Source organism: Odocoileus virginianus, chromosome 2 (genome assembly GCF_023699985.2).
Source record: "Odocoileus virginianus isolate 20LAN1187 ecotype Illinois chromosome 2, Ovbor_1.2, whole genome shotgun sequence".
NCBI classification, from domain to species: domain Eukaryota; kingdom Metazoa; phylum Chordata; class Mammalia; order Artiodactyla; family Cervidae; genus Odocoileus; species Odocoileus virginianus.
This window is the reverse complement of record NC_069675.1, coordinates 91,479,511-91,495,310: the sequence shown is the minus strand read 5'-3', so window position 1 is coordinate 91,495,310 and position 15,800 is coordinate 91,479,511. Positions and strand designations below refer to the sequence as shown.

The window sequence follows — 15,800 nt, the reverse complement described above, 5'->3', positions numbered from 1 at the left end:
TAAATAACACGCTTCTGAATAACCAACAAATCATAGAAGAAATCAAAAAAGAAATCAAAATATGCATAGAAATGAATGAAAATGAAAACACAACAACCCAAAACCTATGGGACACTGTAAAAGCAGTGCTAAGGGGAAGTTTCATAGCATTATAGGCCTACCTCAAGAAACAAGAAAAAAGTCAAATAAATAACCTAACTCTACACCTAAAGCAACTAGAGAAGGAAGAAATGAAGAATCCCAGGGTTAGTAGAAGGAAAGAAATCTTAAAAATTAGGGCAGAAATAAATGCAAAAGAAACTAAAGAGACCATAGCAAAAATCAACAAAGCTGAAAGCTGTTTTTTTGAAAAAATAAACAAAATTGACAAGCCATTAGGAAGACTCATTAAGAAACAAAGGGAGAAGAACCAAATTAACAAAATTAGAAATGAAAATGGAGAGATCACAACAGACAACACTGAAATACAAAGGATCATAAGAGACTACTACCAGCAGCTCTATGCCAATAAAATGGACAACTTGGAAGAAATGGACAAATTCTTAGAGAAGTATAACTTTCCAAAACTGAACCAGGAAGAAATAGATCTTAACAGACCCATCACAAGCAAGGAAATCGAAACTATAACCAGAAATCTTCCAGCAAACAAAAGCCCAGGACCAGATGGCTTCAGAGCTGAATTCTACCAAAAATTTAGAGAAGAGCTAACACCTATCTTACTCAAACTCTTCCAGAAAATTGCAGAAGAAGGTAAACTTCCAAACTCATTCCATGAGGCCACCATCACCCTAATTCCAAAACCAGACAAAGATGCCACAAAAAAAAGAAAACTACAGGCCAATATCACTGATGAACACAGATGCAAAAATCCTTAACAAAATTCTAGCAAACAGAATCCAACAACATATTAAAAAAATCATACACCATGACCAAGTGGGCTTTATCCCAGGAATGCAAGGATTCTTTAATATCTGCAAATCAATCAATGTAATACACTACGTTAACAAATTGAAAGATAAAAACCATATGATTATCTCAATAGATGCAGAGAAAGCCTTTGACAAAATTCAACACCCATTTATGATTAAAACTCTCCAGAAAGCAGGAATAGAAGGAACATACCTCAACATAATAAAAGCTATATATGACAAACCCACAGCAAGCATTACCCTCAATGGTGAAAAATTGAAAGCATTTCCCCTAAAATCAGGAACAAGACAAGGGTGCCCACTCTCACCACTACTATTCAACATAGTTTTGGAAGTTTTGGCCACAGCAATCAGAGCAGAAAAAGAAGTAAAAGGAATCCAGATAGGAAAAGAAGAGTGAAACTCTCGCTGTTTGCAGATGACATGATCCTCTACATAGAAAACCCTAAAGACTCTACCAGAAAATTACTAGAGCTAATCAACGAATATAGTAAAGTTGCAGGATAAAAAATAAACACACAGAAATCCCTTGCATTCCTATACACTAACAATGAGAAAACAGAAAGAGAAATTAAGGAAACAATACCATTCACCATTGCAACAAAAAGAATAAAATACTTAGGAGTATATCTACCTAAAGAAACAAAAGACCTATACATAGAAAACTATAAAACACTGATGAAAGAAATCAAAGAGGACACAAACAGATGGAGAAACATACCGTGTTCATGGATTGGAAGAATCAATATTGTCAAAATGGCTATTCTACCCAAAGCAATCTATAGATTCAATGCAATCCCTATTAAGCTACCAACAGTATTTTTCACAGAACTAGAACAAATAATTTCTCAATTTGTATGAAAATACAAAAAACCTTGAATAGCCAAAGTAACCTTGAGAAAGAAGAATGGAACTGGAGGAATCAACCTGCCTGACTTCAGACTCTACTACAAAGCCACAGTCATCAAGACAGTATGGTACTGGCACAAAGACAGAAATATAGATCAATGGAACAGAATAGAAAGCCCAGAGATAAATCCACGAACCTATGGACACCTTATCTTCGACAAAGGAGGCAAGGATATACAATGGAAAAAAAGACAACCTCTTTAACAAGTGGTGCTGGGAAAACTGGTCAACCACTTGTAAAGGAATGAAACCAGAACACTTTCTAACACCATACACAGAAATAAACTCGAAATGGATTAAAGATCTAAATGTAAGACCAGAAACTATAAAACTCCTAGAGGAGAACATAGGCAAAACACTCTCCGACATAAATTACAGCAGGATCCTCTATGACCCACCTCCCAGAATATTGGAAATAAAAGCAAAAATAAACAAATGGGACCTAATGAAACTTAAAAGCTTTTGCACAACAAAGGAAACTATAAGCAAGGTGAAAAGACAGCCCTCAGAATGCGAGAAAATAATAGCAAACGAAGCAACAGACAAAGGATTAATCTCAAAAATATACAAGCAACTCCTCCAGCTCAATTCCACAAAAATAAATGACCCAATCAAAAAATGGGCCAAAGAATTAAACAGACATTTCTCCAAAGAAGACATACAGATGGCTAACAAACACATGAAAAGATGCTCAACATCACTCATTATCAGAGAAATGCAAATCAAAACCACAATGAGGTACCATTACACGCCAGTCAGGATGGCTGCCATCCAAAAGTCTACAAGCAATAGATGCTGGAGAGGGTATGGAGAAAAGGGAACCCTCTTACACTGTTGGTGGGAATGCAAACTAGTACAGCCGCTATGGAGAACAGTGTGGAGATTTCTTAAACAACTGGAAATAGAACTGCCATATGACCCAGCAATACCACTTCTGGGCATACACACCGAGGAAACCAGATCTGAAAGAGACACGTGCACCCCAATGTTCATCACAGCACTGTTTATAATAGCCAGGACATAGAAGCAACCTAGATGCCCATCAGCAGACAAATGGATAAGGAAGCTCTGGTACATATACACCATGGAATATTACTCAGCCATTAAAAAGAATTCATTTGAATCAGTTCTAATGAGATGGATGAAACTGGAGCCCATTATACAGAGTGAAGTAAGCCAGAAAGATAAAGAACATGATAATGATAACCCTATATGCAAAACAGAAAAAGAGACACAGATGTACAGAACAGACTTTTGGACTCTGTGGGAGAAGGCGAGGGTGGGATGTTTCGAGAGAACAGCATCGAAACATGTATATTATCTAGGGTGAAACACATCACCAGCCCAGGTTGGATGCATGAGACAAGTGCTCGGGCATGGTGCACTGGGAAGACCCAGAGGGACTGGGTAGAGAGGGAGGTGGGAGGGAGGATCGGGATGGGGAATACATGTAAATCCATGGCTGATTCATGTCAATGTATGACAAAACCCACTACAATACTGTAAAGTAATTAGCCTCCAACTAATAAAAATAAATGAAAAAAATAATAATAATAAAATAAAATGTTAATCAACTTGAAACTTTTCCACTAATTAAGCTTATCCTTGCACATGGAGTGACATAGTCTCATTTTACAATCTTACCTTTTTATTTCCTTTTTAATTCCTATCCTATTTCCATTGTATCTTTCCACTTCATTAAAAGGTTAAAAGCATACACAATGTCCTGAAATATCATGAGTCCATTTTTTCCATTTAGACATGCATTAATCCCTCTAAAGGAGCTCTATAAGTGTTGGTATATTTTAATACTAGTGAAATAAAACTCAGTATTATTCAAGTCTCAATAAAGATGTATATCTTCTCTGCTTTATATGACCAAAGGTCTCTTGCCATCTTAATTTTATTCAGAGAAATAATCTTTATAGCCAACTGTTCAAGATCATTAGAGGAAAACTTCATTACTCTCCTCGGTGAGAGGCACAGTTGGCATAATTATAATTTATAAGGCTCCTTTAAAGAACACAAAACAAAATATTACTTGAATCACACAACTCCTTGAATGAAGTAACCCTTCACCTTCAGATATTCCTTCCAGATTATCACTGCACAGGGAGAAGCGCAAGGTTTTATCAGGTTTACCGTGGAGTTTGTTTTCATCAACAGGGACGTCTCCTTGTCCTCCATCCGAAAGCTGCATGTTGAGGACCTGAAAAATAAAATGCCATTAGTTTATCACAACGGAAAGATTGCTGATAAGAAAAACAAACCACGGCAAATGCATATTTAATTTCTTCTTAACATTAAATGATCATTTTTAAACTAAAAACCCATTTACAGGGTCTAAGTGCCCCTGGGATGAAAGTACATCAGTGAGGACTGAACCTACGCCTTTCCATGACCCTACTGGTGTCAACGACTGAACAGGCAATCAGATGTCAATAGCAGTTCAGGACTGCAGGAATCCAAGGCTTCAGAGCCAGCGGTCTGTCCCTGATGGTTAGAGGTTAAGACTCCCAGCTTCCATTGCAGCGGGAATGCGTTCAATCTCAGGTTGGAGAACCAAAATCCCTCATGATACACAGCATAGCCAAAAAAAAAAAAATCTAAATTTCTTAAGGTTAATAGCTATAAGTGTATGTAGCAATACAATCATACCTCATTTTCTGACATCATCCCTGGAGTAAGCTGGGGACCTGTTCCTAAGGAAATGACCAACACCTCTTCTGGCTGCACCTCCTGGATGGTTTCTTGAGCTGATCCTTCATGGTCCAGGTGCAAGTCCATTAACACATTAGTGCGGCTTCTGCTCCGAGTCGCTAACGAAAGAATTTCAAGTATGATAATTTACAGAAAAAACAAAATGAAGAAAGTGGCACATTAATACAAAAATATATTTTCTATTAATGTAGAACACTTGCGCATGCACAAAAAAAGACTGGTGAGAATGTGAATAAGAAAAAAAAATATATATATATATCTTCCCAGGTATTCTTCTAGTGACTGACACAAACTCTCCTTCAAAACTGATCCACAGAAACAATGATCCATGTTCACCTGACAGGGGGTGACAAACAGATTACACCTGCAGAACAGCAAACATGCCTCAATCACTTTAAGACGTGGGGGCGACAAGAAAAGCATTACTTTATTCTTTTACCTTTTCAAGATATCTTCAACTACTTCTACAACATACTGACTTAACTGCCACAGGTCTCCCATACTCATAACTACACTCACAAGGATTAGAAAACTTCATATGGAAATCCGATAGCCATATAGAGTTATACACGTTAATTAGGCAACTGTTAATAAAACAGAATCAAAACATTGTTTTTTCTGAACTGTATTAACCTCTTTTCAAAGATACAGAAGAGTTCTCTATGTTTGAATACACATTTCCTTTCTGCTTTATGGGAACAGTCTAAACTAATGAAGGATCTAATTATTTTGCAGTGCTTTTTCCCCTGTCTGTAAGTGTAAGTAATAGCTTTAGAAAGTATTCCATCCTATAGATCTTGTAAGAACTTTGGAAACTGAAAAATTTAGATAGTTTGTAACAATTTCTCTATGAGTTTCAGTCCTTTGTGAAAAGTTTCAGTTTTCTTTCGGAGGCCATTACAATTCGATACAACCAGAATACTAAATAGATACTCTTTCTGTACAAAATAGTCAAAAAACACACACAAAGCCAAAACACTCAATAACAACAAAAGCCTTTCACCTTCAGTTTGAGTGAAAGCTGACCTACTTGAAGACAGAAACATAAACAATCACTTGTACTTTCAAAAACTCAAAGTACACACCAACTTCCAAAAGTCTAAAACAGGTTTCACTCACACCTCTCTTCGCTGATTCTGTCTTCTCTTGAATTGTAAGCTTAAATTCAGCTTTATGAACAACTACATGAATCTTACAGGATAAACTTTACAATTTGTAAAAATGCAAGGAATCAAAATTCATGTAGGAATTTACATAAAGCAAAAGCAACATGCACATGGAGCACAATTTCATAAACTATTTCTTAAATAAAAGTTACATAAGAAGAGGAACAGCCTATTACCCACCAAACGGGGTTACTAGAGTAATATGAGCAGTAAGACTGGTGGCTGAGGAATCCCAGGCAGTGATGGCTGCTAACTGTTGTCCTGGGTTGCGAAGGCATTAAACAGAAAGAAAATCGACCCTCTGAATAACGGACATAGCTCTTACAATAGGAAATAAGTTCAACGACCAGGTCACACAACTGTACAAAATCGGGCAAACGTTTGAAGTTTACTTTCCATGATACTTTTCCTTTTATATAATGACACTTCTGGATGACAAGAAATGAAAGAACTAACGCACATAAGTGAATCATGGAGGAAAAAAAAAATCTCTGGTTTGCCAAACATCATTTGTTTCTTCAAGCTAAAAAAAAAAAAACAACGCAAATAGACTATAATCCTGAGTGTCAAGTTTTACTTTTTTCTTTCTCTAGCTCTGAAAATTGACATTTTGGGATGATGAAAGCCAAAGACTTGAAGATGATGATGCCACATTCCTACTGATGATACTGTGTGTGTGCTCAGTCATGTCTGATTCTTTGGGACCCCGTGGACTGTAGCCCACCAAGCTTCTCTGTCTATGGAATTTTCCAGGCAAGGATACTGGAACTGGTTACCATTTCCTACTCCAGGGGATCTTCCTGACCCAGGGATCGAATCCATGTCTCCTGTGTGTCCTGCATTGCAGGTGGATTCTTTACCACTGAGCCATCTGGGAAGCCCAATTCTAAATAAACTTGACAAAATAAAATGAAAGTTTTGCCTTATTTCATAAAATAACAAAGATTTAAACTCAGTCATAAAAGATCAACTATTAATAATAATGAAAAACAGTAGCTATATATTTTCAATTTTACCAATAGAAAACTTCTAAAATAATATTATTTTATTATATAATTTAGAACTTTATGGAAAGAACAGGGCTACATAATTCAAATAATGACTACTTAGAGCAAATCACATTTTCAAAATTGTCCAAGACATTGAAATATAAGTAAGTGGCATGATTTCAATCAATTATGAAAAGTATGTCTAGATAAAGCTAAAGCCTACTGATGAACTTTAACTAGTCTGGTGCAATATTTTTTTTAATGTTAAAACCTGAATTACTCCCAGTAAAAATGAAGAGAAGAACTTCTCCAAATTATTGAAAACTGTACTCCCAATCACTAAGCAATAGCCTAGCCTAATAAAGAAACATTAAATTTAAAGGAAAGCCTCAATATGAGAAATTCTCTTTACCTATAGGCAATCGATTCTTTTTATTTGCTGGCGTGGTTGCTGGAGACAGCTGAGGAGTACTGTAGGGGGTCATTTCCAGACTGCTGCTTTTGCCTGGCTTCGCCTGGGGTAGATTTGCCAGTAAGTTGTCAAGAGCCATTCTATCTTCTCTTAGTTGATCTCCAGACATCACACTCTTCATAAAATTCACCTGGCAAAAGTAAAAAGGACATTAGCTTGTGAGATCAATTTTTCAAACAGTGTATATTTCTCACACAGTGTACTCTATGGGTCTGCCCACGTTTAGATAAATGACTGTTGGGGGGGGGATTATATTACAGAATAGAGCCATTACCAGAGTAATAAGCTGACTGTAGGTTATATAAACCACAGTTCTGCTCAACCCTTCCAGGAGATTAACGGAGGACATTGGCGGGGTCTCCACTGCACGGCCTCCAATCACAACATCAAGGAAAGCAGCAACACAGCTCTGTTCAAACAGGAGAAAAAAACCACTGTGAAACACTCTCCCTTTAAAGTAAGGGAACAACATTTCTGATTAAGACAAATGAGCACATAGAAAGCTTTTCTTCTTGAAAATTTTATTAAACCCAATATTTGGGTTAAACCTAATATTTATATCAAATTGATATAAAATAATTGATATAAATTGATATAAAATAATCAACAAGATAGTCTGGTATGTGGAATAAACATGAGGCAAACAGTGCACACAGTCCTACTACTTGTAATTAGGAAAACATATTCCTAAAAATATATTAGGAATATACATATAGACTTCTTGAGGGACACACAAAGGATTGATATATAAAGAACCTTTAGAGGAGGAAATAAAGGTTAGAGATCAGAGGTAGAAGGGAAACTTCACTACATAACCTTTGAATTTTAATCTAGGTTGAATGTACAGCCTACTAAAAATACGATAAATTTTTATTTAGTTAAACCAACTGAACAATGCCACGTTAATTTATGAAGTCCACTTAAAATTATACAATCAATGCTCATTCATATATTCATAGACTTAATTTTGTAACAATTTTTAAAAATCAAACTTTAAAAAATAATCTTAACAGCTCTTTGGCTCTCATTACAATGGCATCGCCTCAACATTTCGGCAAGTGAGCATTAGTAATCTTTGATGACATCTTTCTTTAAATGCTACTGATCTGACATTGTATCCTCTGCAGGCAAACCAAGCATAATGAAAAAGAATATTTAATTTACACATCACTGAGAGATGAGATTTAATAATGAGAACAGGTAGGTTCACTACTATTTTAGCAGAACTTTCCATACAGAGTCCTTCACATGACATAGGATCCGCTCTTACTTTGTCAAATTTTCCAAGGCTGCTCTTTGTCCGGGGATCTCCCTCTTCAGAGCCAGTCATTGCTAACTGCTGCAAAAGGCGGCCAACCTGCAACCCAGAACAGAGGTGGGAAGACGCAGGCTGGAGAGACAGTCCCCACTGTGAAAGCATCTCCATCCTACTCTAAAAATCTGTTTCATAAGAATATTCACACCACCTAACCAAGCATACAAAATGGGATCCCAAACAAAATACGCATCTTGACTCTGTCAGCTTTTACTATATTTTAAGGACTTCCGTTTTTTAAATTTTTATTTATTTATTTATTTTTGGCTAGACTGGGTCTTCATTGCTGCACAGGCTTTTTCTCTCATTGCAATGAGCAGCGGCTACTCGAGTTGCAGTGCGGAGGCTTCTCTTGAGGCAGAGCACAGGCTCGAGAGTGCAAGGGCTCAGGAGTTGTGTACGCACCAGCTGCTTCCCAGCAAGTGGGATCTTCCCAGACCAGGGATCGAACCCATGTCCCCTACACTGGCAGGCAGATTCTTTACCACTGAGCCACCAGGGAAGCCCACTATATTTTATTATGTTTAGATTGAGCTATAATAAGTAGAAAACTTTGCTTTGTCTTTAATGCATATTATATTGACAATAGGAAATAAAGGTACATGACCTTTGTTTCTGCTACTAACCATATCTATAAAAACTTAATTTGTAAAAGCTGACAAACTATCTCAAGTTATTAAGTACTTTTTTCTATAGTTCATAAAGTACTCAAAGTAAAAATTTTTTCTAGACTTGAAAGCAAATAATTTCTACAGAATATAAGCTGTTTTGAAAGTATTAACTCTCAGAGCCAGATCCTTACTGCCAAAAGTGAACTGTTAATCTACTCTCTAAAGATATTTTGCTGAAAGTTATTATCATATAGCATCATCTTCAAATCTGGGACAATCCCTTTTACTCATTTTGAAAGCATGTGATTCTATCTCTACTGGAATGACAAAAATAAAACTATAATGATGTTATCGTAAGAATAAATTTAGTGTTTCAGAGATGACAAAGAAATTCTAATTTTATTTCAGGGATGTATATGTAATTTCTAAACACCCCAACATGACAGAACTAATTGTGAAAAAAAAGCTTACCATTAAAAAAAAAAATCATCCAAAGATAAAGATAAATGCTATTCCAAATAAAATCTATCTTCTTCACAGTATTTTTGGGAATAACATATAATTAAAAGAACCCCCTAAGAAATAAAAACATGATTTCAGTAGTTCAGATGATTAGGGGAAAGAAAAGTGCTAACATAGATACGAAAATCCTCTTTTGAAAACATTTAGGTCCAGAAGAGTTTCAGATTTCAAAATCTGGAGATTTTAGAAAGGCTGGTTACATATACACGTAACATGTCCAGTATTTAGGGTGGCATCCTATAATCAGACACATTAACATTCCCGCAGCAAAACACAAATACTCATAACACTAAATGGACTATAAATAGCCTCCTGTTAGTTCAGGATAGGTTTTGCTACCAAAAGAAGTATAAAATACCCTCTCAGTTTTTAATCATTCTGGATTGTGAAATCATGGGAAAGGGATGGTGGGCTTGTTCTAGAATATGGAATCATCTAAATATTTAAAGTGTGTGAGGAATCCATTTAAAAACCAACACAAAACTTAAGAAGCAAATATCTGGGACACTTTGGGGAAAAGAATGGTAAGAATATATGAACAACGTCATCATACTTTCCGTTCCCACCCCAATGCCCAATCAACTGATCTTATACGGAATGCCCAGCAAAAGCATACCTGCATCAGATTAAATCTCGCCACCTCATTAATGGGAGCATCAGAGATTATTCCATACTGTTCTGGATTGACAACTGCAGGACAAATGAAGCAGGCCAACAGGAGGTCAGTGCACATGGCCCTGACCTCCCCTACTTCCAGTCTGTCTACACAGGAGAGAGTTTTGTACATCTGTGACACAATCCACCTCAGACTATGTGGGAAGCAGTAAGTGTTCTGTTTGAGATAACCAATAAATTTGTTCACCAAGGCCACGAGTTTGGCCTCATTGGAATCCACCATCTCTTGAACCTTCTGCCTGAACCTGTCTGAGCCTTTCTCTCCAAAGAGTTTTTCCTGTTGAGCTGGGGAGAACCTCTCAATCAGCTTGTTTGGGTCTGTCTCCAGGTGATCTTCGTCTTCAACAAGCAGTTGCATGATTGGCTCATGTAAAGTAGCTGTGAGGAAAAGTTTGGCAGAAAACAGTCCTTCAGAGAAAAGCTTAAATAAGATGCTGAAGGCACAGGTTCCTCTCCTCAAAAGTCGTCTGGGGTTGTCACTTTCTTTAAGTTCAAATTCAATCAAGTATCTCAACACCTGAAGGAGGTAGCTTTCATCTTCTTGCATAATGCAGTTGCCATAGAGAGAGGTGAAAACTGTGTAAATGACACTCTGTGTGTTCTCCTGATTGAGTTTCTCTCCAGCAACCAAGGAGGAGGCAATAAGACGAGGATTTTCCCTTAGTCGACTCAAGAATTCTCCATAAGCAGTCTCCTGAAATCCCAGTTGCTTATACCCATCAACAAACTGTGTGTCTTCCAAAATCTTAGCATGTTGGCAACATTCAGCAGGGGAAGCTTCAGCACTAAAAAAAAAAAAAAAAAGAGCAAACAAGCAAAATAATAAAATTAACAATAATAATAATATAATACATATACTATACTGAAGCATGGAAATGTGAGTTGGTTACAGTTCCAGCAATGAGATCACTAGGAATTGCTAAAATCTTTCAGACCACCAGCACCTGAATATGTAAAGAAAGTCAAAACCAAAAAGTACAAAGGAGGACAGGTTTCTCATATTAAATCAGGTTCCATGAAAAATATTGAGAAATAACCATTATTCTGATTTCTATCATTGAAGATTGTTGCTGTTCAGTCGCTCAGTCATGTCCAACTCTTTGCGACCCCCATGGACTACAGCATGTCAGGCTTCCCTGTCCTTCACCATCTCCCAGAGTTTGCTCAAACTCATGTCCACTGAGTTAGTGATGCTATCTAACCATCTCATCCTCGGTTGTCCCCTTCTCCTCCTGCCTTCTATCTTTCCCAGCACCAGGGTCTTTTCCAATGAATCATCTCTTTGCATCAGGTGGCCAAAGTATTACAGCTTCAGCTTCAGAATCAGTCCTTCCAATGAATATTCAGGGTTGATTTCCTTTAGGACTGAAGATTAGTCCTGCATCTTTTTGAATTTCATATTTATGGAGTCATATAGTATGTACTCTTCTATGTCTGTCTGCTTTTCTAGACAGTATACCACAGCATCACTATTTCTAAACTTAAAAACCACTTCTTCAGGGACTTCCCTGGTGGTCCAGTGGTTAAGAACCCACACTTCCACTGCAGGGGGCATGAGTGCAATCCCTGGTTGGGGAACTAAGATCCCACATGCCCTGTGGTGCAGCCAAAAAAAAAAATTGCTTCTTGGAACAGTAGAATAAGGAAGTATTAACACAGTGAAAAGTGAGGTTTCTAAGACTGCAAAGTAGATATACAATAGCAAAACATGAAAATGTATTTTTAAAATAATATTAGGAGAAAAGTAGGAAATAAGATAACTTACTCTCTATAACAATAAAATGTTATTTAATGCCAATATACAAAATCAAATGGTGTGGTATAAAATATTAATGCTGAAGTTGTAATTCTCTACAACGGTGCTTAGATCAATATGTTAATTAATAAACAAAATAAGCAAAGACTCACCATTGGGATGCTGATTTAAGTTATCTTAAACAATGCACTTTGTTAGAAATGTATTTGTTTATTTGCAGTTAGCAGTTATGTAACTGCCATAAGCAGAATTATAGCAGTTTATAAAATTTCTGAACTCAAAACCTTTTCTTTACCTGGTGATGATAAGCCGATCCAAATTAATTCTCTGTTGCTTAGCAATCCATGCTGTACGATACAACTTTTCGGCTGTCTTAAGTACATCTGCATTAAGCCTCTGAATGAGCTGTTTCTCAGAGTTCACGTATAAGCGTTCCTGCTTGAGGTGATGGGCCAGAGTATGAATATCTAGCTTCACCATCTTCAAATGTGGAGAAGGTACAAAGGCTGATCACTAAGAGTAAAAAAATAAAAAATAAAAAAAATTATTTTTATTTTCAGTCTCTCTGCTCAAATGTCTATTGAGAAAGGTCTTCTAAAACAACTCATTCTAAAACAGAGAAAATCACTTCTTATTCCCTTTTCTGACCTTTTATTAAGCATTTGCCCCTACTCAGCATTATATTACATGCATGTTCAAGATGCATAGAGTGGGGCTTCCCCACTGAAAGGCAAGAACCGCCAAGAACAAGGCTTGTCTGCTTTGTTGACTTACAGCTGTAATTTCGGGGCTAAGAAGGGGGCTTGGCTCACGCCAGGAGGTAAAGAAGTATTTGCCACAGAAATGAATGAAATCACACAATTCTTGTTCATCTAGTAGCTAAACAAACGGATAAAAATAGCACACATATTTTACAGCATTATTATTTAAGCTATACCCTTGAAGCTGGAATGCCTGCCAGACCAAAAATGTTTTATATCAGCAATAGAAGCATTTGTGGCCCAGATAGCAGAATACAACGTTGTGTCCAGACAGCAGTCATTAAGTTAGAAAAATGTTTCTCATTAAGAATTAAACATTAGCAGTGGGGAAGGGAAGGACTGGGAGTTTGGGATCAGCAGATGCAAACTGTTACACACAGGATGAATAAACAAGGCCCTGCTGTATAGCACAGGGAACTATATTCAATGTCCCGTGATAAACCATAGTGGGAAAGCATACTTACATCTGAGTTACTTCACAACACTGTAAATCAATGTTGAATTTATACCTGCCTATGTTGAATTTATATTTAAATCAATGTTGAATCTATACCTGAATAAAAAATTTTTTAAAGAATTACACATTAAGATTGTATACTTAAAAGCTGCTATGAGAAAGCTTTAAATGATCTCATAATAACAAGAAAATAGTAATTACCTGAGGTAAAGGATGCATTATCTAACTTCACTGTGGCAAACTTTTGCAATATATGTGTACCAAATTGTTTATTATATAACTTAAACTTACACAATGCTATATGTCAATTACACTTCAATAAAGTTGGGGGGGAGCTGTCCCCCTCCAAATAAAAACAAATTTAAAGAAATATATTTAAAAATCTTTTAAAAAATGTTGTCCCAACCAATCAGACTCATAATGGATTTATTTGGAATTGATAAAATATAATTTGCAGTGAATTCAGATTTGGAAAGAAGAACCTAGCCCACAGAACTCTCAAAATGTTTATAGATCCAATGAAAATATGTTTATAAAATGAAATAAATATTTTTGTGCTAAGACTTAAAAAAATACCAAGAATTAAACATTATGAGAGTCAATGGAAATATATTTAAAGCCACTTTTAAATTTAAATATCAAAACAGATTTAACAATTTTTAAAATAAGTTTGATTTCAGAAATTTTTAACCTTTATTTTAATGAACTACTGATTTCTAGGAAAGTTTCTGGTATTATCATCTAACTTGAATGTAACTGGTTTCAAAAAAACACTTTCTTGTACTTTATCAATTACCTAGCAAACTATTTCAAGTCTCTTGTATTAAGACCCTCAGACTGCTTTCCTCTCAAAGATTTTAAACATGTGTACTTCACCAAGATGATTTGCTATTAAGTCACAAAAGCATCCATGTACATTCAAAAAAACTGGTGCCAAACATATATAATCTTATTTGAGTCTAAAGAAAATACATATGACTTTGTAAACTTCCATGAGGGAATTCTAACATCCTCTAGGGGGCTCTAAATCCACAGACTAAGAACAGAATCATTGAACAAATGGTTTTAATTATGAGTATTATAGTTAATGAACATAAAACTGAAATGGGCTCTTAAAGATCTCTATGTTTCATTAATAGTTCTGTTACCTTGGGTACATAATGCATATTTTCTAAACTTCAGGCTTTTTTCTCCATAACATGGACACAATACCTACATTTATTTTGTGCCTGGCATGAGCAACACATTAGGTACTAGGGGTACCAAAAAAAAGATAAAACCTAGTCCTCAAGGACTTTCTAATCTACTAGAACCCCCGTTATATTAGACGTGCAAGTTAGTGGCTGTCCCAAAAGATGGGTAATATGCTGAAGGCTGTACAATGCAGAGTAGGGACAGAAGAGGAGTGACTGAGAAGTTAGGCACGAGTCTGGTCTTACAAGACAAGGATTGGGCGGGGAGGCAGGGGTGGGACAAGAATTTGCCAGACAAAAAGGATCTTGGGAAGGGGTAGACTTCCAGATACACGGAGCCAATCAAGCAAAAGCACAGAGGTGTGTGATATTCAGAGAACTACATGTGACTTCCTACAGTTTGGGGGCATGTGTGTTTGTGTGTGTTAAGAGTGAGGCTGGAGGCAGAGGACTCAATGTATAATGAGATAAGGCTACAGAGACAGACTGCACACAGAAGCCAGTGTTAAGAAACTGGACTGGAGGAGATGGGGAAAGAGTTTAAATGGATTAACATGATTAAATTTATATTTGAGAACTTAAACTCTGGCAGTAAGGAGAAAGATGAGGAGATAGGGATGGAACGAGATGAAGAAACACTAAGAACTTGTTGATAGGCAAGAAATATTGCAGTGGCAGTGGAAAGAATCGGACAGATGTGACAGATACTGGAGGCAGAAAACACTAGCTTGCTGATAAACACATGGAGATGGCGAGGCAGATGTTTGCAACTCCGGTGACAAGGGTTGGCTGTGGTGGTGTACACCAGAATTATTATGTGAGAAAACACTTTGTAAACTGAAAATTGTGCCTGGTGTGGTTCTAAGAACTTTACACACTTCATCCTCACAACATCCCTCTGAGATAGGAACTTTGCAGCAAAGGGAATTAAGGCTCAGGAACATTAAGTAACTTGCAAGAGGCCAAGTGGGTGACAGGTGACAGAGCCAGTACATTTTACTGTTTCCCTGATCTCTACAAGAATGGTCAGAAAAATCCTGTGGTTACACAGCAGAACACTATTTTTCAGAGATGCATGCTCACGCATGTAGAAGTGAAGTGTCAGGATATCTGGAACTCACTTGTACATGGTCAAAAAAAAATTAAAAGATTTGTAAAACAATGCAGAATATAAACACTGTTGAATCTGGTTGGTGGGTATATGGTGATCACTGTACTACTCTTCAACAGTTTCTTTATGTTAGAAGTTTTTCATAATAAAATGATAGAGGAAAATATTTTGGCAATTCTCACACTGTACCTTTCTTGCTGCCTTAATACAACT

The 15,800-nt window shown here is 36.6% G+C and overlaps 1 protein-coding gene across 6 annotated transcripts in view; it reads right to left on the bottom strand.

Moving 5' to 3' along the window:
- The window catches only part of GAPVD1 (GTPase activating protein and VPS9 domains 1), a 67,842-nt gene that overhangs the window by 34,591 nt on the left and 17,451 nt on the right, over positions 1–15,800 (bottom strand). For 3 of the 6 annotated variants that reach the window (XM_070452930.1, XM_020874396.2, XM_020874378.2), the window contains exons 2-8: positions 12,361–12,578; positions 10,251–11,094; positions 8,457–8,543; positions 7,461–7,595; positions 7,127–7,316; positions 4,497–4,657; positions 3,918–4,047 (exon numbers count right to left, since the gene is read on the bottom strand). In XM_070452930.1, coding sequence (XP_070309031.1) covers positions 3,918–4,047; positions 4,497–4,657; positions 7,127–7,316; positions 7,461–7,595; positions 8,457–8,543; positions 10,251–11,094; positions 12,361–12,545 — 1,732 coding nt within the window. In that variant the 5' untranslated portion in view covers positions 12,546–12,578. Of the gene's footprint in view, positions 1–3,917; positions 4,048–4,496; positions 4,658–5,882; positions 5,987–7,126; positions 7,317–7,460; positions 7,596–8,456; positions 8,544–10,250; positions 11,095–12,360; positions 12,579–15,800 lie in introns of those variants that run through there. The other 3 variants (XM_020874401.2, XM_020874386.2, XM_070452935.1) reach the window with 2 other exon arrangements.